The sequence below is a fragment of the Nomascus leucogenys genome, chromosome 18, assembly GCF_006542625.1.
Source record: "Nomascus leucogenys isolate Asia chromosome 18, Asia_NLE_v1, whole genome shotgun sequence".
Classification (NCBI taxonomy): domain Eukaryota; kingdom Metazoa; phylum Chordata; class Mammalia; order Primates; family Hylobatidae; genus Nomascus; species Nomascus leucogenys.
The window spans coordinates 54764105-54785237 of NC_044398.1; the positions used below are offsets into that span (position 1 = coordinate 54764105).

A 21133-nucleotide genomic window follows, 5' to 3' on the forward strand; every position below is an offset into this window, starting at 1 on the left:
CTGTAATCCCAGCACTTTGGGAGGCTGAGGCGGGCGGATCACGGGGTCAGGGGATCGAGACCATCCTAACTAACACGGTGAAACCTTGTCTCTACTAAAAATACAAAAATCAGCCGGGCGTGGTGGCGGGCGCCTGTAGTCCCAGCTACTCGGGAGGCTTAGGCAGGGGAATCGCGTGAACCCGGGGGGCGGAGCTTGCAGTGAGTCGAGATTGCGCAACTGCACTCCAGCCTAGGAAACAGAGCAAGACTCCGTCTCAAAAAAAAAAAAAAAAAAAAAAACCAGAAACCTAACTCAAGCCAGGGTGAGACCATGAATCACGGCTTTGGCCTTAAGTGCCTGTTGTACTAAGGCCGATGTAATCACCTCGGTCAAGTCCCTTTGCCTTTGGCCTCAGTTTCATTTGCTAACGCTGGGCAGGGAGAAGAGAATCAAACTTTGCTGTTCTCACTGGGCATCCGAGATATGGAGGGAAGGGTGGAACAGAGGCGAGACACCCGACCCGACCGCTGATGTCGCCCCAAAAAGAAGTCAGCTCGCAGGGCTCTGGAGGCTTCAGCAAGCCAGGCCACCCAGACTCCTCGCTCCAGCAGCCCCGGGGCCTGCCCAAGCCGGTGGGGCAGGAAGGAGGGCCGAAGGGCCTAAGCCCTTCCTTGCTACTCCTTGACTTCCTACCTTTACTGCATACAATTTGCCGCCTTTCTGCCCCAGATACACTTTCCCGAAGGCGCCCCGGCTAATGGGCTTCACTATGCTGAATTCCTCAATGGAGGGCGGTTTTGGCACTGGGATCCTATTCACGCCCTCCTCGGTCGCCGCGCCTCCTCCAGCCTCCTTCTTGCTTCCCGCGGTGGGCTCCATCGCTGGACAGCCTACAGCAGTCCCGCGGCCACGGCCCCTCGGAGAGCAGCCACTCCCGCCAACTGGGTTCAAAGTGAGGCTCCGCCCACGCCGCGCCCGGCCGTGACGTCACCGCGCCGCCGCGCGCCGCCCTCGTCACCTCCCCTACGCAGACGCGGAGGAAGGGGGCGTCGGGAAAGCCCCTACTTCGAAGCCTTACACTCTTCGTGGGCGGCGACCGCGGCCCGACTGACATCATTCCTCATGAGGGAGGAGACACAAACAGTTCTGGGCCGACCAGAAAAAGGACGACTAGGACTTGACTCTGAATCGCAGGATTTGAAGAGATTTCTCCTGGCTTCCCAACGAGGCTGGTGGGAAGCGGTCCTCCTCCCATACACGACCTCCCACCCTCGCGAGGCGTAGAAACCAGTTCTGACTGTACAGTAAAGCGAAGGCCAGGGCTGAGGTCTGGAAGCTAATGAAAGCACAGAAAGCGTCGAAACTGAATGAGCAGGAAGCGAGTGGCCTCCCCTGTCATCTGACGTTTTCGCAGGATGTAATTTGCCTGACTGAAACAGATCAGGACCAACAGGGAGAGTTTTCGATTTAGTGTGAGAAAAAGAGCACTAAATTGTAGCAAAAGACCTTATCGCTCAAGGCCCAGTCAGAAGATTTCATAAGAAAGCTGTAGAAAGTCTTAAGAGGAAATCAGCCAGGCGTGGTGGCGGGCACCTGTAATCCCAGCTACTCGGGAGACTGAGGCAGGAGAATCGCTTGAACCCGGGGGGCAGAGGTTGCAGTGAGCCGAGATCGCGCCACTGCACTCCAGCCTGGGCGAAGGAACGAAACTCCATCTCCAAAAAAAAAAAACAAAGAAAAAGTCCAAAGAGGGTAAAGGCTGTTCCCCCTTAAAAAACAGCTAAAGACCTTTCGGGACGCTGTTCCTTGTAAATGTCAACTACTTCCGCGGGAAAGAACGCGCAGGAACTTGGCCTTGTGGGCGCTCACTTGCCCCGGAAGTACTGTTGAGTTAGGGCCTCGCTTTCCGGGGCGGATTGTCTGTCGTTGCAGTCGCTGTAGGAAGGGGAGGCCATTTTCCGTTTCTGGGAGGAGTGAGGGGCGACGGGTCGGAGAAAAAGGAAGAAAGAAGGGCTCGGCGCCTCCCCGCCGGGCCGTGGACAGAGGGGCACAGTTTCGGCAGGCGGGTGAGGTCGCTGAGGGCCCGCAGGAGATGTTTTCCTTGTCGAGCACGGTGCAACCCCAGGTAAGTCCGGCATTCAGCCCATTTTTTTTTCCTCCCGCTCTGCCCGTGGCTGTTTGCAAATTGCGCTCATGGAAGCGATTTCTCAGAAGGGACTCTAGAAAAGAAGTGATGTACTCAATTCGAGTCCCAGGATTGAGGAGTGGATCAGGGGACGGCGCTGAGAGTGGGCCCGAGACTTCAGGGCTGACGATGAAGCTGTTGAGGGCAGAGGCGGGATGTGAGCGTGATGGAGAGAGACCCTGGCTTACCGAACTGATTGCGTGGAATTTCTGCTAGAGAATCCGTCTGGCATTGTTCAGTGTCCGGCGTTCTGGGGTGGAGAAATGTCTCTACCATACATTAAAGGGAGCGGGTAATGTTCCCTTTTCTTCCGACTTTCCAGTGGCTTTAGCGTTCACAGCCCCTATCCCCTGCTCATTATTTCCTTTTAAATGGAATTTAAATTTAACCCAAACATGGTATAATAATTCGGATGGCCAGCCATGCAAGTTTTTTTTTCTCTTTCTGACCAGAGAAATATGTGTATTTCCGAGTCGTAAACTGTTTGCAGTTAAAATTTTGATTCAGCCTCATCCTCATCGTTTTGTAAAACAAAAGGTAGTGAAGAGAAAAATGATTTCAAGGGTTTTCATTACGCTCTTGGGCAATCACTTGTGACAATGTTTTATTCTTGCTTCATTCCAGTCTCTTTTTTTGATGGTAACATTTTAATAGATTTTTTTGAGAGTTCCTACAGTTTTGCAAAGAAATAGTTTTTAAAACATTGAGTTTTTTTAAAACATAATTTTTAAGAAAATCGACACTTAGGTTCAGGTTCTTGGTTTAAGCATATGATTGTGTTCCTTTGTGTAACTTTTACTCCCCCTCATTTTAAGAATTTTTAATTTTTTGTGCTAGTACTGGCTAACAAACTGAAGCAGCTACTTGTTATTGGGCATCAGTTATGTACCAGGTGAGCAAAGCAATTGTGTAATCTTCTCTTAATATTGATATGAAGTAAATATGAGTAGGACTTAGCAAGGTGAAGAGTGAACAGGGATCACAGGCATACAGAAAAATACCTGGAGGTCCTGAGTTAGGAAAGGGTTTAGCAGGTTGGAGGAACAAAAATAAGGCTAGTGTGGCTAGAGCATAGTAATTAAAGGGGGTAGTGACAGAAGAGATTGGAGAAAAGACTTGAGGCAGATCATACAGGGAGTAAAGGATATATTATGGCTGATTTCATTTTAAATGTATTGGGAACCATTGAAAGTTTTAAAACATGATTAGATTTTCATTTTTAGGAGATGACTGGCTTTTGCTATATGGAGAATAGGAGAGGGCAAGAGTGGAAGATGTTATCAGTTAAAAATACGGCCCCCTCCCCCCAATTAAAGCGGTTGCAGTGGTTATGGAAAGAAGGGAATGAGATACATTTTGAAGAAAGTGGAATTGCATGAGAGATCAGATAAGAGAGATGATGGGGAGAGGTGTTTCTGGGTTTGATCAGATGAATGCATTGAAGGTGCTATTTACCAAGATGGCAGTGTCTGGAGAAGTCCTAGTAATTGTTTGAAAAAGAAGTCTGACATGGCCTATTGAATATGGTATTAAAGTTTTTGAAACTCAACTCTTTGCCTTAGTTCACATCAAGAGGCCTGATTTTAGGAGAATTTACCATCAACTGAATGGACAGTTAGTAGTATGTGATGTTGGTAGAGATGATAAAGGGATTTTTATGTACCCTAGGCAGTCTTAACGGGGCTCAAATATAGTGAGGACTCTCAGGCATTTCTTGCTTTGAAAGATGGTAACACATTTGGAATTCCTGGTTGCTTAATTGGTTGAATACACTTGAAATTAAATGGTAAAAAGGAAGACACAGAAAACGAACTTTTTCATTGAGAAGAGCCCAATCCTAAATCCTTTTGTGAAAGAAAAGAGATATAACTAATTCAAATAAATCTTTTCAAAGAGGTAGAAAATATGTATCTTGAAATGATTTGATTATTTTTAAAGTTTCAAAAGAAGTTACTGTTTATTTTTTTTTCTTTTTACTGCCCCCAGTCTGTAAGGAACTTACAGTTTCTTTCTGACTCTAAAAATGATACATTGCTTCACTTGACTAGCCTTAAAACAAATCCATGTTTTTTTGCTAAAAATGCTGAAAATATAAATAAGATCACCCATAATCTCATTACTCAGGGATATGTATCTTGGAATAAATTCTTTCACACATTTTTTTCTATAGACAAATACGGGTATGCCTCCTTTTTATTTTATTTTTTTTAAGATGGAGTCTCGCTCTGTCGCCCAGGCTGGAGTGCAGTGGCGCGATCTCCGCTCACTGCAAGCTCCGCCTTTTGGGTTCAGGCCATTCTCCTGCCTCGGCCTCCCAAGTAGCTGGGACGACAGGCGCCCGCCACCACACCCGGCTAATTTTTTGTATTTTTAGTAGAGGTGGGGTTTCACCATGTTAGCCAGGATGGTCTCCATCTCCTGACCTCGTGATCTGCCCGTCTCTGCCTCCCAAAGTGCTGGGATTACAGGCGTGAGCCACCGCGCCCAGCCACGGGTATGCATACTTAAGGTAGTTTTACAGTCAGCTTTATTCGTTAGTATGTCACGAATTTATTTGTATATCAATATCCATGGGATGAGAAGTCTGGAATTTTGAGTCAGATTCTAAATCTTTGTTGTCTTCATCTATTAAATGGCCTGTACCCCGCAATAATGGCGTTAGTCCATTGATGAGGGCAGAGCCCTCCTGAACTAAATGCCTCTTAAAGTTTCCACCTCTTAACAGGATTACAGTGGCAACTAAGTTTGCCATTCTTCTCAACTCAAACTTGAGTTTTGAAGGAGATAAACACTGGAATTTTTACTGGAAGTGGGCCCTGATCCAGACCCCAAGAGACGGTTCTTGGATCTCGCACAAGAATTCGAGAGAGTCGCCGGGCGCGGAGGCTCACGCATGTAATCCCAGCACTTTGGGAGGCAGAGGCGAGCAGATCACGAGGTCAGGAGATCAAGATCCTGGCTAACATGGTGAAACTCCGTCTCTACTAAAAATACAAAAAAATAGCTGGGCGTGGTGGCCAGCGCCTGTAGTCCCAGCTACTTGGGAGGCTGAGGCAGGAGAATCACTTGAACCCAGGAGGCGGTGGTTGCAGTGAGCCGAGATTGCACCACTGCACTCCAGCCTAGGTGACAAAGCGAGATTCCATCTCAAAAAAAAAAAAAGGTGAGACAGTCTATAAAGTGAAAGCAAGTTTATTAAGAAGGTAAAGGAGTAAAGAATGGGGTACTCCGTAGGCAGAGGAGCTGCTTGGGCTTCTCCACGAAGGATACCTACAGTTAGTTATTTCTTGATTTTATGCTAAACAATGTGTGATTATTCATAAGTTTTCAGGGAAAGGGGGACCCCCTAAGGTTCCTCCCCTTTTTAGACCACATAGGGTAACTTCTTGACGTTGCCACGGCATTTTTAAACTGTCATGGTCTGATGGGAGTGTCTTTTAGCATTCTAATGCATTATAATTAGCACATAATGAGCAGTGAGGACTAGCAGAGGTTACTCTCCTCTCCATCTTGGTTTTGGTGGGATTTGGCTGGCTTCCTTACTACAACCCGTTCTATCATTACAGTCTTCATGACCTGTATCTTGTGCCCACACCCTATCTCATCCTGTGACTTAGAATGCCTAACCTCCTGGGAATGCAGCCCAGTAGGTCTCAGCCTCATTTACCCTCATTTTGCCCCTACTCCAGATAGAGTCACTCTGGTTCAAAAGTCTCTGACAGAACCGTAACAAGAAGTATAATTGTTACTCATTATTACAGCTGTTTGAGGATTAAATGGGATGATATAAGTAAAGCCTATAGTACTAAACCTGGTATATAATAAGAACCCATTTAATTTATTCATTTACTCAACAAATATTTATTAAGTAAATTTTTTTTTTTCTTGAGACAGGGTCTTGCTGTGTCACTCAGGCTGGAGTGTGGTGGCATGATAGCTCACTGCAGCTTCAACCTCCTGGGCTCAAGTGTTCTTTTGTTTTCATTTTTTTTAAATTTATTTATTTTGAGATGGAGTTTTGCTCTTGTCACCCAGGCTGGAATGCAATGGCATGATCTTGGCTCACTGCAACCTCCGCCTCCCAGGTTCAAGTGATTCTCCTGCCTCTGCCTCCCAAGTATCTGGGATTACAGGCACCCAACACCTTTCCTGGCCAATTTTTTTGTATTTTTAGTGGAGATGGGATTTCACCACGTTGGCCAGGCTGGTCTCGAACTCCTGACATCAGGTATCTACCTGCCTTGGCCTCCCAAAGTGCTGGGATTACAGGCGTGAGCCACCGTTCCCGGCCTACTTACTATTTTTTTTTAATGTTGGATGTATTTCATTCTGTGGTAGTTTTTTTTTTTTTTTTTTTTTTGGAGACAGGTCTCACCCTGTTGCCCTGGCTAGAGTGCGGTGGCATGATCACAGCTCACTGCAACCTCCGCCTCCTGAGATCAAGCAATTCTCCTACCACAGCCTCCCAAGTAGCTGAGACTACAGGCGCACACTATCACACCTGTCTAATTGTTGTATTTTTTGGTAGAGATGGGGTTTCACTGTGTTGGTCAGGGTGGTCTTGAACTCCTGACATCAAGTGATCTGCCCGCCTCGGCTTCCCAAAGTGCTGGGATTACAGGTGTGAGCCACTGCACCCGACCGGTGGTATCATTTATTTTGCCACTCCCCTAATGCTGGATGTTTCCAGCTTTCTACTATTTTTAAAATGTTTCGATGAGAGTTATTCTCTGTGCACGTGCAAGTACTTGTCAGATTATTTCCTTAGAATAAATTCCTAGAAGGTGGATTGCTACAAACAAGAAATGTATGTATTTTTGATATTTTTGATTTACATATTGAGAATAATATCCTGAAAGCATATACCAATTTTCATCTCACCAGCAGTAAATCTGAGTACTTACAGTTTTTAGTATACAGGGTTGATATATAATGTACCTTTAACTCTTTAACAAATCCTGACAAGAAAAAGGAGATTGTTCTGTTTATTAAAAAAAAAAAAAAAAAACTACTTAATTTTTAACTTTTATCTTTTTCTAGGTTACAGTTCCTCTGAGTCATCTCATCAATGCCTTCCATACACCAAAAAACACTTCTCTTTCTCTCAGTGGAGTGTCAGTTTCTCAAAACCAGCATCGAGATGTAGTTCCTGAGCATGAGGCTCCCAGCAGTGAGGTAAGTCTTTATCCTGGTTGTGTGAGAAAGCCTTTTTGATATACAGTTGACCCCTAAACAAATGAAGAATTAAGGATATTGTCCCTCCCCTGTAGTCAAAAATTTGAGTATAATTTTTGACTCCTGAGAAACTTAACTACCAATACCCTACTATTGACCGGGAAGCCTTGCCGATAAAATAAAGGGTCCATTAACATATTATTTCGTATATTTTATGTATTGTGTACTGTATTCTTACAATAAAGTAAGATGGAGAAAGGAAAATGTTATTAAGAAAATCATAACGAAGAGAAAATATATTTACCATTCATGAAGTAGAAGTGGACCATCATAAAGATCTTCATTATCTTCAAGTTGAATGGGCTGAGGAGGAAGAGGAGGGGTTGGTCTTGCTGCCTCTGGTGGCAGAGACCGGAGAAAGTCCATGTATCTGTGGATCTGTGCAGCTCTAATCTGTGTTGTTCAAGGATCACCTGAGGTCAGGAGTTCAAGACTAGCCTGACCAATATGGTGAAATCCCACCTCTACTAGAAATACAAAAATTAGCCAGGTGTGGTGGCATGCGCCTGTAGTCCTAGCTACTCGGGAGGCTGAGACAGGAGAATCGCTTGAGCCCAGGAGGCAGAGGTTGCTGTGAGCCAAGATCGCACCACTGCACTCCAGCCTGGGTGACAAGAAGACTCTGTCTCAAAAATAAATAAATATAAAAACGTAATCTCAGTTTTTGGTTTAATCTAGAAAAAAAAAAAAACCCTGTTTTTACAGGGAAGTGGAATAGGTAGGGATTTAAGAAGTAAAGAAAACTCTTAAAAAAATAAAAAAGGACCAGCAGATTTAGGGAGCAGCTCATACTTCTAGGGCTGAGATAGAGTCAGGAAGAGTTCTCCACCCCCAGGGCTGAGATCCTGACATTGTTGGCGAAGGCATGGCCTTGGCTCACTGAATGGTAGAAAAGTTGCTGCGATGTCATGCCAGGGTAACGTGCTGGAAATCTGGGAAGTCTGCCCTCTAGGATACTGGGAAAAGCTGTTCCTGGGGATGTGTCCTACTAGAGAAGCTGTTACAGGAGTGGCGCCAGGGGAAGCTGCTAGGTCCTGCTGGCCATTGTGCACTCCAGGAGCCAGGGTTTGGTGAAACTACACAATTGACAGGAGCCAGATGCTATAGAAACCATGGGTGTTACAGACAGGAACCTGCTGAAAGAGCATACCACAACCAGGAATCAAAACCTCTCTTCCTACAGTGTATGTTCAGTGACTTCCTGACGAAGCTTAACATTGTTTCAATTGGCAAAGGAAAAATATTCAAAGGATAGAGATCCATGTTCATGGAGCCAGCAAAAAGGATGAAGAAGAGCTTGGACACGACCGATAACTGGCACCAGAACCAGAACCCTTCTCCCTCTCAATCCCTGTACACTGCGGGTTTCTCCAAATGCCTGTTGTCTATGATTCGTTTTGTCCATCGTTCTTAGTCACGGCTTAGTTCAGGTTCTTGCCATCTTTCACTTGTTCCATCAGCCTTCTCTCTCATCCAGTCCAGTTTCTTTGTTTTATCATTTTTAAATTTTTTGTAAAGACAGGGTCTTGCTTTCTTGACCAGGCTGATCTCGAACTCCTGGCCTGAAGCAGTCCTCCCACCTCAGCCTCTCAAAGTGTTGGGATTACAGGCTTGACCACCATGCTAGGCCAGTCTATCTTCCTTAGTTCTCCATTTTCTTCCATAAGATGGAACTAATCATATTACTTAGAGAATTAAATTCAAACATGGCTCTTTACAGTTTGGCCATAACCTATCTCTTTAATTTTTTCTTTCCTTGAATTTTTTGAGATATTCCAGACCCTTGAATGGCTTTTTGTTTGCCCCCGTCCCTAAGCCACCTTCATCATTTTTAATAGCTTAAAAAGTACTTTTAAGTATTTTATTTCATCATGCCTTTAACTGTCTTTTACTATGTGCTGTCATGTATGCTAGGATATGTAGATGAGTAAGACATGATCTCTGCCTTTGATCCTTACTATTAGGAAATAAGGTGTATTTTTATAGTTATGTTAGTATTAAGAAAATGAATTCTAAGAATATGAGTTATAGCTAATTAAAAAAGTACCATATTCCCAGACATCAGTCTAGAGCTATATAATCCGTGTCCATGCCTCTTTTAAAAAAAACTTTATTTTTAGAGACAGGGTCTCCCCTTTGTAGCCCAGGCTGAAGTGCAGTGACGCTATCATAGCTCACTGCAACCTCCAGCTCCTGGGGTCAGACATTCCTCCTGAGTAGCTGGTGCTGCGGGCGCATACCACCATGCCCAGCTAATTTTTTAATTTTTCATCAAGATGATGTCTTACCATGTTGCCCAGGCTGGTCTCAAACTCCTGGCCTCAAACGATCCTCCCACCTTAGCTGTTTTGGGTTTGAGTAACATGTAATTGTTACTTGCCTTTAAGTGCCTCTCTTTCCGCTCATGTGGACAAAAAAATAATCCCTATCCTGTTGTTTAAAAGTGGGTATATGTTACACATAATTGTGATTTTTAGACTTTTTTTTTGCCTGATTTTCACACAGTTTTGACTTTAATTTTCTTCCTTATTAGAAGATATGGGTAACTTTAGAACCTCTGAGTTCAAGGAAGGATCTAAGCAATGAGGCCAGAGGAGTGAGATGTCCTATGGTAACCAAGCATACCATTCCTTTGTCAAGTGGGCTTTTGTTTATGGCCGCTTAGGGGCTTAAAAGCTCCATGGACTGGTGAGGATTATCATTTGAATGGAATTTCCCCAATTCAAGAACCTTACTATTATCCTCCAATCAGTTCTACACTGTTGGGGAAAATCCCCCGGACCTTATGTAGCATACTTTGTAACCCTGCAGGTAGTTACTCTTACACTCTTGTCATTATAAGTGCTTGATCAATAGTTGATAGACTAGCTCTTGATCAGAGTACCCTTGTATGGAGAGAAGGAAAAAATAGCATACATTTCACTTGATTCTGTGAACCATAATGCTTAGGACAGTAGTGGTTTGGGTTTGATTTAAAAAAAAAAAAAGTTTTTCTCATTCATGCTGAAATGTCATCTCTTTATTTAAGGATACCATTAGGAATATAATTTTTTAACCTATGTCAAACATCATACGATTGATCTCAGTAAAATGAACTGTAAAAATATTTGCATCAATTTATTTTTAAATATTAAAAAAGGAAATATATTTGTTAGACTTTTAAAATCTAATTGTTTTAACTGATAATATGTACTCCTTAGGTTAAATATCTTGATAATATTAATGCATACCTGGTTGACCCAATCTTTTACAGCCTTCACTTAACTTAAGGGACCTTGGATTATCTGAATTAAAAATTGGACAGATTGATCAGCTGGTAGAAAATCTACTTCCTGGATTTTGTAAAGGCAAAAACATTTCTTCCCATTGGCATACATCCCATGTCTCTGCACAATCCTTCTTTGAAAATAAATATGGTATGTTAATGTATTTTTTTGTTCCAATTAAATATTTTAGCACTATTAATAATTATAGATACCATTTATTAGCTTTTAGAATAGCATTTACTGTGGGCTGGGTTCCTTCCTAAGGTGGTTTTTGTTTTGTTTTGTTTTGTTTTTTTTGCAATTTTTCAAATTGGAATAATACTAGATTTACAGGAAAGTTGCAAAGATAGTACAGAATTTTGCTTCCACTAATTTTGACATCTTACATAACCATGTTACATTTGTTAAAACTAGGAAATCAACATTGGTACAATTTTTTTTTTTTTTTTTTTTGAGACGGAGTCTCCTTCTGTCAGCCAGGCTGGAGTGCAGTGGTGCAATCTCAGCTCACTGCAAGCTCCGCCTCCTGGGTTCATGCCATTCTCCTGCCTCAGCCTCCCGAGTAGCTGGGACTACAGGCACCTGCCACCACGCCCGGCTAATTTTTTGTATTTTTAGTAGAGACGGAGTTTCACCGTGTTAGCCAGGATGATCTTGATCTCCTGACCTCGTGATGCACCCGCCTCAGCCTCCCAAAGTGCTGGGATTATAGGCATGAGCCACCGTACCCGGCCTAACATTGGTACAGTATTTTTAACTAAACTACAGACTATTTGAATTTCAACAAAATTTATTTTCACCAAATCACTAGTTCTCTGCAAGTGTCCTTTTTCTTTTCCAGGATCTGATCCAGCATACCACATTGCATTTAGCAGAATGGGGGGCGGTGTTTGTTTTAATTTTAGGTGACACACATTTAATTCCAGGAAACATACTTAATCTTTGAGAATACATTGATTAAAAAAACAGTTATTATCCCTTTTGTGGAATGTCTACATATTTTTTTTATTTGAATCTCGTAACAGTATGGTAGTATAATAAGTGGGTTCATACTAGTCTGAAAAGGGATGTCAACTTTATGAGTTTTTCTTTGGATGGCACTTAAACAGGCCATAAAAGTCCAGGAACAAAATAGCAGGTTTGAATAGTTTATAATGAAGGTTTAATTTGAAGCTGTCCTTTGCATAAACTTAATTCATTAATTAATTCTTTACTCTTCCTTTGCCTTTATTTCAGTGTAAGGACATAAAAAACCCTAAGTGTGAGGAAAAAATGAAATGGTTTTGAGCTTGGGGGCTTAGACTGAAAGTTTGCCTCTGCCTAAATTTGCCTTCTTATAAAATATTTGGCCCATACTAAGCGTTCAATAGAATAAAATTCTTTTTGTTATTATGTTATTATGATTATTCCTACTGCTCTTCTAGTCTGCATATTTACATTTACTCTTAAGATCGTTCCTCATACCACCAGCTGCTTGCTAGGTTTAGGCAGGCAGAGCTATTAGGAAGGGATTTTTTGACTGGAATGCTAAGGGACCTTGAAAAGTCCCTAAATTCTAACTGAGACACACAAATAGATGATAACCACTGTTTATTTCTGCTGTTGCTGCTGATGACCTTTTCCCTAGGATCTTGGATGTAAAATAGGATGAGACACAATAGTCAAGAGAAGCAGTTAGGAAGGATCAGTGAAGTATTCATGGCTTGACCTTCCTTTTTACCCAATGACTAGGGAAGCTTTATAAGGGAAAGATAATAGTAGCTATGAATTACAGTGTTTTTTTATACCATTAGAGCTTTTGAAATTGTCTCTAAGAAACAGCAGTTCTTTATCTCTTTATGTTCTTAACTAAAAGTAATTTTAGCCTAAACACAGTACATCGTTTTTTGTTTTTTTGTTTTTTTTTAAAGAGACGAGTTTCGCTCTGTTGACCAGGCTGGAGTGCAGTGGGGCAATCTCGGCTCACTGTAAGCTCTGCCTCCCCGGTTCACGCCATTCTCCTGCCTAAGCCTCCCAAGCAGCTGGGACTACAGGCATCCACCACCACGCCTGGCTAATTTTTGTATTTTTAGTAGAGACAAGGTTTCACCGCGTTAGGCAGGATGGTCTGTATCTCCTGACCTCATGATCTGCCCGCCTTAGCCTCTCAAAGCGCTGGGATTACAGGCGTGAGGCACCGCGCTCGGCCTTAAACACAGTACATCTTTTATCACTGGTTTTGTTTTGTTTTTGAGACGGAGTTTCACTCTTGTTGCCCAGGCGGGAGTGGCACGATCTCAGCTCGCCACAACCTCTGCCTCCCGGATTCAAGTGATTCTCCTGCCTCAGCCTCCCAAGTAGCTGAGATTATAGGCATGTGCCACCACACCCGGCTAATTTTGTATTTTTAGTAGAGATGGGGTTTCTCCACGTTGCTCAGGCTGCTCTCAAACTCCCGACCTCAGGTGATCCACCCACCTCCACCTCCCAAAGTGCTGGAATTACAGGCGTGAGCCACCACTGGGCCATCTTTAATCACTGTTAATTTGAATTTAGTTTCATTAGCAGCTACATTTGTACGAGAGATAAAATAGATAATGTAGGCCGGGCGCGGTGGGGGTCACGCCTGTAATCCCAGCACTTTGGGAGGCCGAGGCGGCCGGATCACGAGGTCAGGAGGTCGAGACCACATCCTGGCTAACACAGTGAAACCCCATCTCTACTAAAAATACAAAAAATTAGCCGGGCATGGTGGCAGGCGCCTGTAGTCCCAGCTAGCTACTCGGGAGGCCGAGGCAGGAGAATGTCGTGAACCCGGGAGGCGGAGCTTGCGGTGAGCCGAGATTGTGTCACTGCGCTCCAACCTGGGCAACAGAGTGAAACTCCGTCTCAAAAAAAATAAATAAATAAAGATAATGTAACCAACAAGTGATAGCTAGTAAATGGAAGAACTGTGAGATGTAAGGTAGTTAAATTAGCAATGCTTTAGATATTTTCATAAAAGCAGTCATATCATGGATAAATAAAAGTTGAAACTCATATTGTGATTTCCCTAATATTTGATAGAATTATTTATATTTCATAGGATTTTTGTTTTTTGGTTTGGAAATTAGAAAATTTACTTTTTGCAATTTCCCTCCAGGTAACTTAGATGTATTTAGTACGTTACGTTCCTCTTGCTTGTATCAACATCATTCAAGAGCTCTTCAAAGCATTTGTTCAGATCTTCAGTACTGGCCAGGTATGAAGCAACAACCATAAATTTTGGAAAAAATATATATTTATTTACTATAGTCTGATTTGTCTTTCTTAATGGCATTAATGATTCTAAACATTGATTTGCAATTCACAGGACCTAAAGAGTATTTGGAATTGATGAGTTTGGGTACTTCTGTATAATTTTTAATCTGGAAAATATATAGGAGCTAAATTTTGAGCGTGATAGTGCCACAATAAATCAAACTCCAGGGAACTTATCTACACTTGTTTCAAGATAAATGACTAAGCACATTTGCTTACTCATCCTCACTTTCAAAAGCCCATTGAAATTAATTTTATATGTATATATATGAGAAAAAAAAGAGCAACAACAGAAAGTTTTCGTTAATGGACCAGAAATTTGAGGACTTTCAGTAAGTTGTAAAATAGGTGACATCAAATTGACAGTAAAATCAAATTTGCATTTATTCATATAATTTTTGAATACAAGGCACTAGTGATAGATGTCAGGTGATAGTGATCACTGTAAATGAAAAAGACATGTTTTCTACCTTCATGGGACTAATGGTGTCATGAAAGAGGTAAGTACTTCTGCTTCCAGTAGTAGAACTCAGGAAAAACCCCACTCCCAGATCCAGTAAAATTGGGCTCTGGGATGGGATGGAATAAACAGTTGAAGATTGCCAGAAATGGGCCAATCACAGTACAGATATGGCCTTTAACCTTTAGATAAATTAGCAAAAAACACTTTTCTAATAAGACGTCTGTGTGTGTGTGTGTGTGTGTGTGTGTGTGTATGTGTGTGTGTGTTGAGGGACGTCTGTCTGTGGAGACTCCTGGTTTGAGCATTGATGCCAAGGAAAGAAAGAAGATAGCATGCCAGATTACTTTGGTTTTGAATTACACATTCACTAAAGGTATTCTGCTCATTCAGCATAGTCCATGTTTTATATTCTGAATATATTTACTTTTGCTAGTGTTGAGGATACCCGTTTGTAGTCAATACTGATGACTGTGTTTGTTTTGTTTTGTTTTTGAGATGGAGTTTTCCTCTTGTGACCCAGGCCGGAGTGCAATGGCACTTCCTGGGTTCAAGCAATTCTCTTGCCTCAGCCTCCTGAGGAGCTGGGATTACAGGTTCCCACCACCAGGCCCAGCTAATTTTTGTATTTTTAGTAGAGACAGGGTTTTGCCATGTTGGCTGGGCTGGTCTCGGAACTCCTGACCTTAGGTGATCCGCCTGCCTTGGCCTCCCAAAGTGTTGGGATCACAGCGTGAGCCACGGCGCCAGGCCCTGATCACTGTATTCTTATTTATAAATACAAATGGATTACCAAGAATCCACATATTTGAGGAAAACTTAAAGCATAAAAGGGAGGCACCAAGTTCAGCAAAGAGACTAATAACCCTCTAAAGAAATAGTTAATGCAAAAGACAGAAGAAGACAGCTGATACGTTTTTAGCTATTGTTGGAAGATTTATAAAAACTGAGCATGTGTTACCTAGGGCATGAAAACTATCTTAATAAATTTTCCTAATGTTGTAAGTCTGAGGTCAGATTCTCTCAATGTCAGAAAATAAAGCTAAAAATCCAGTAACAGAAAAGACAGCTTAAAAAAATACCTAAATACGGCCGGGCACAGTGGCTCACGCCTGTAATCCCAGCACTTTGGGAGGCCAAGGAGGGTGGATCACGAGGTCAGAAGTTCAAGACCAGCCTGGCCAACATAGTGAAACCCCATCTCTACTAAAAATACAAAAATTAGCCAGGCATGGTGGTGTGTGCCTGTAATCCCAGCTACTTGGGAAGCTGAGGCAGGAGAATCACTTGAACCCAGGAGGTGGAGGTTGCAGTGAGCCGAGACCACGCCACCGCACTCCAGCCTGGCAACAGAGCAAGACTCCGTCTCAAAAAAAAAAAAAAACCTAAATACTTGAAATTTTTAAAACCCTTTTCTAAATGTCTCACGACTGAATGGAAATCAAAACTGAGATTACAGACACTCAGTAATGAACCACAGTGAAAATCTGTGTATCAGACTCTTTTGGTGAGGACAAAATGATGTTGAGGGTGTTACATAATTTACTGAGAAATCAGGTTGGGTGCAGTGGCTTATGCCTATAATCCCAGCACTTTGGGAGGCTGAGGCAGGCAGATCACCTGAGGTCGGGAGTTCAAGACCAGCATGGCCAACATGGTGAAACCCCGTTCTCTACTAAAAAAGAAATACAAAATTAGCCGGGCGCATGCCTGTAATCTCAGCTACTCAGGACGCTGAGGTAGGAAAATCGCTCGAACCCCAGAGGTGGAGGTTGCAGTGAGCCGAGATTGCGCCATTGCACTCCAGCCTGGGCAACAAGAGTGAAACTCCATCTCAAAAAAAAAAAAGAAGAAGAAAAGAAATCAAGATGGGCTGGACACAGTGGCTCACGCCTGTAATTCCAACACTTTGGGAGGCTGAGGCGGGTAGATGGCTTGAGGTCAGGAGTTTGAGACCAGCCTGGCCAACGTGGCAAAACCCCATCTCTACCAAGATACACAAAAATTAGCTGGGCGTGGTGGCACATGCCTCTAGTCCTAGCTACTCAGGAAGCTGAGGCAGGATAATCGCTTGAACCTGGGAGATGGAAGTTGCAGTGAGCCAAGATGGCGCCTCCATCCTGGGCAACAGAGCAAGACTTTATCTCAAAAAAAAAAAAAATCGAGATATAAAGATGGAAAATAAATTGAATTTCTGAAAAATAATAGAAGAAATTAATACACACAAAGCAAACGTTTTAAAATAATAGGTGGAAATAGTTTTAATTAAACCAAAAACAAATTTAGTATAAAAAAACAAAACGGAACAACTTAACAATTCTGATTAAGAAACAACAGGAAAATACAAACAGTATTAGAAGTGAGTGGGAATTGCCATGGATATGTGAAGGTTTTAAAATTGCAAGGTAGTATGTGTAACTATATGTCATAAATAAAAATATGTTGAAATGGACAATTATCTAAGCAATAAATTAACAAAGTTAACCCAAGAAGAGATAGGATAATAACCATGAAGTTTAAAAGACAGTATTTTAAAAATATTGTTCCCTTGCCCCAGAGGCACTAGGTTCAGATAGTTTTTATGGCTGCATTCTTCTAGAATCTTGAGTTTCTTGTTACTTTAAAACCTTATTAAAAAGAAAAAGAATAGACTTCCCTATTTATTCCATGAGATTGCTGTTAGTAAAACTTGTTAGTATTAGCATAAGGCCAGGCACTGTGGATCACACCTGTAATTCCAACACTTTGGGATGATCGCTTGAGGTCAGGAGTTCAAAACAAGCCTGGACAACATCTCAACAACAGCAACAAAAATTAGCCCGTCGTGGTATCATGCCCTTGTAGTTCTGGATACTTGGGAGGCTGAGGTGAGAGGTTTGCTTGAGCCCAAAGTTCAAGGTTACAGTGAGCTATGATTATGCCGCCATACTTCAGCTTGAGTGACAGCAAGATCCTATCTAAAAAATACATATATGTATATATGTCTGTCTGTCTGTCTGTCTGTATATATATACATACACAAGCATGACAGAGGAACAAAATAGATGTGTTTCACTTAACAACAGAAATCCCAAATAAAATCTGAAGAAAGCAAATCTAGAAATGTGCTAAAAATATTATATCATGATTCAGGAATACAAAAGTGATTTAAGATTATTAGTAAGTCAATTTATCATATTGATTAGAAAAGAAAAATGTCATTCTTTCAATGTATGATAAAAAGACATGATATATTTTAATTGTTGTGCTTCCTGAAAACTCTTAGAAAGTTAGAAATGGAAGGAAACTTTTAAAATTTATTAAACATCTATTGTGTTCCTGTTAATTTGAGAAACATGGAGTATCCTGGTTTTTTTCAGCATTAATTTGGAGATTCTGAACAATATGATTTAAAAGAAAACTAAATGAGCCATATATAAGTCAAAAGAAGGAGTAAAATTATAATTTGCAGGTGATAACGATTGTTTACCAGAAAATTCAAGAAAATCATCCAAAAGGCTGTTGAAGAGTTCACTGCATTGTCCATACCAGATAAATGCATAAAAATCAGTAGCTTTCTTATATTCTAGCAGCAGTTTTATTTACAATTTCTTTAAAACCCAGTAAATGTTTCATCCTGGCAAGAAATATACAACATACATATATACACACGTACACACACATTTCCTTCCTTTACTGAAGGAAATGAAAGATGAACTGAGTGAAATAAAATAAGAGAAGGCTGTAATCCTATTTGGAAGAACTAGGTATTATAACAGTATCAATTTACGCCTGAATTTATAAAGTCAATACAACCCCAATCAAAACTCTAATGACCCACTTGGGAAATTGAGAAGTTGATTTTAAACTTAATTTGGAATAACTGAGAACATGTTAAAAGAATACTAATGAAGGGGATTTTACCCTACTTAAGTATATGAAAATACAGATATTTAGCCATGGAAATCAGCAGTGTAGTATTACAAATAACTAAAATTAAAAAATTTAACCTAGTGCTGGCATACGTCAGTGCAACAAAATTAAGAATTTTAAATCAATAAGCAAATGATGGATTATCAAATGTTATCAGCCTAAGTGGCTGTTTTGGAAAAATCAAGTTCTTTTTTTACATCATACCAAAAAAAAAGTTCCAAATATGTTAAAGGGCTGAAAACAAAAATATAAAACTGAAAATATTAGAGGTAAGTAGACTACCTTTAAAATCTTAGTTTGGCAGTGAAACTCTAATCAAGTTAAAATGCAGAAAACACAACAAAGGTATGGCTACACTGACCTAATAAATTACTGTATAAGATCGAAAGACAAAGACACATTAAAATAAATGTTTACAATGTATATAACTAAAGATTACTATCTGTAACATCCATATTCTCTAAATAAAAATGGAAAAATGTGCAAAGGACATGCATGGTCAATTTACTAAAGAAATAAAAATAAAAATAGTCAATAAAAATACAGAGGAAGCTTTTCAAAATTTTCCCGCACTTGTAATCTGGGAAATGCAAAGTAAAGCAAGGTACTGTTATTTTTGCCCGTCAGACTTGTACAAATTTGAAAGATTCATGTTATTTAGTGTTGGCAAGGATATGAAGAAAAGGAAACTCATAAGCATTGGTGGGCACATAAATTGATAACAGCCTTTTTTAGAAAGTAGTCTCTTAGTGTCAAACAAAATTTAAACCTTAACAGTGTTTCTTTTAGGAATTCAGTCTACATCTGCTGACATACATGTACAAGAATGTTCACCACAGTATTGTTTCCAGCAATAAAAACCAGAAAACAAATAATGTTCAGGGAAATGGTTGAATGAATTGCACTCTGATAAATTGGAAAAGTATAAACAGCCATTAAACTGAATGCACTGTTCTGTTCTGAAAAATATGCATGAAAAATGAAAATTGCAAAAAATTAGGTACTATTTCTAGAGTAGTTTTTATAGAAAGAGCATGTATGTGCATGCATACAAGGGTAGTCAGAATTGTTAACAGGTTATACTTCTGGGAAGTGGGATTGGGGCTTGAGAAATTAGAAGACACTAATTTGATACACTTAACCTTTTTTTCAAAAACACATAATTACCAAAAACATGTAAAAATCAGTTGTGTAGATTCAATCTATTTTAATTACTTGGTTGGGTTTGTTTTTTTTTAAATCACAGTTTATCAGAGTTGATACTCAGTTTTTTAAATTATATTGTATAACCCTCTGACTTCTCTATTTACTTTTATCCCCTATCAACATAAAAAATAGGCCAGGCGTGGTGGCTCATGCCTGTAATCCCAGCACTTTGGGAGGCCAAGGCAGGTGGATCACCTGAGGTCAGGAGGCTGAGGTAGGATAGTTGCTTGAACCCAGGAGGCAGAGGTTGCAGTGAGCAGCGATGCCTTGCACTCCAGCCTAGGCAACAAGAGCGAAACTCTGTCTCAAATAAATAAATAAATAAATAAAGTTCCTTTTGAGAAAAGGACGATAGAAAAAACCATAGGCTGGGCATGGTAGATTAAGCTCTCAGACCTAATCCCAGCACTTTGGGAGGCTGAGGCAAGAGGATTGCTTGAGCCCAGGAGTTCAAGGCCAGCCTGGGCAATAAAAGGAGACCCTGTCTCTACAAAAAAGAAGGAAACAAAGGAAAACATACTGAAGTGTCAGGCAAATTAGATAGACTAGGATATACAGGTAGGGTGTCAGACTTTAGAATCTTAGGCATTTTTCTTTTCCTGTAACAATTTACAGTTGACAGTGAATGGTATTGTTTTATTTAGTTTTCATACAGTCTCGGGGTTTTAAAACTTTGAAATCAAGGACACGACGTCTCCAGTCTACCTCCGAGAGATTAGCTGAAACACAGAATATAGCGCCATCATTCGTGAAGGTAATTAGACCTTTTAATGATCCAAAAAGCAAATATTTTCAAGTTGTTAGAGTGAGGAGCTTCAATATCTGATTTCTTTTGTTGGCTGATAGATATTCTTCCTTCTTTCCACTAATAATAAAGGATTAGTAACCTGTGTAATCATTATACCTCTAACTCTTCTGGGCACCAGACTTGCGTCTCCACTTACTAGATTTTTTTCCCACAAACCTACACCTGTTGAGGTGTTCTCTGTATTAATGAGCAGCATCCACCCAAGCTAAAAACCTGGCTATCAACCTACGTTTGTCCATGTTGCCTCACCTCTCACATCCATTAACCACTAAAGTCCTGTTGATCCAACCTCCTAAATATTTCTTACATCTGTTCAACTGCCATAGATAGGCTATAACTATTTGTTGCCTAAATTACTCTGATGAATACTTGTTTAGTCTCCTTGCCTCAAGTCTTGCTGCGTTCAGTCCAGCCTCCAGACTGCCACTCATCAATCTTTCTAAAATGATGATCTAGTTATATTAGTCTGCTTTATTGCTTACCTCTACCTGATACACTGGGAATTTCATCCTTTGGTCTCTACCTGCCATGTTTCTCTTCTCACCATTCAATATGCCCCTCTGTTTCCCTGCTCCTCTGTTGGCATTGAAGTCTTATATAAGATTGCTTATAGTTCTTGAGCACTGAAGGCTATTGTTTCATGCCTCCATCATATTGTTAGTGGTGTTTATTCCCTGTGTTTTAGATGTCCTATTCTCTATAAGGCCATTTCTATATCTCTGAGGTAGCATTGATTTACCACCATACATAATACTTCTAACATAATATCAAAATGATTTAAGAAACTTAGCTATTTACAT

General features: G+C 40.9%; 2 protein-coding genes across 6 annotated transcripts in view; one reads left to right on the top strand and one right to left on the bottom strand.

Moving 5' to 3' along the window:
- The window catches only part of MASTL (microtubule associated serine/threonine kinase like), a 34509-nt gene extending 33496 nt beyond the window's left edge, over positions 1-1013 (bottom strand). For all 3 annotated transcript variants that reach the window (XM_030798885.1, XM_012502766.2, XM_030798884.1), the window contains exon 1: positions 676-1013. In XM_030798885.1, coding sequence (XP_030654745.1) covers positions 676-861 — 186 coding nt within the window. In that variant the 5' untranslated portion in view covers positions 862-1013. The remainder of the gene's footprint in view (positions 1-675) is intronic.
- The window catches only part of YME1L1 (YME1 like 1 ATPase), a 45319-nt gene continuing 25198 nt past the window's right edge, over positions 1013-21133 (top strand). Inside the window, exons 1-5 of one of the 3 annotated variants that reach the window (XM_030798888.1) lie at positions 1013-2107; positions 7208-7342; positions 8586-8755; positions 10656-10818; positions 13790-13888. In XM_030798888.1, the coding sequence (XP_030654748.1) occupies positions 13799-13888 (90 nt within the window). In that variant the 5' untranslated portion in view covers positions 1013-2107; positions 7208-7342; positions 8586-8755; positions 10656-10818; positions 13790-13798. Of the gene's footprint in view, positions 2108-7207; positions 7343-8585; positions 8756-10655; positions 10819-13789; positions 13889-20169; positions 20280-21133 lie in introns of all 3 variants that reach the window. The other 2 variants (XM_003269388.4, XM_030798887.1) reach the window with 2 other exon arrangements.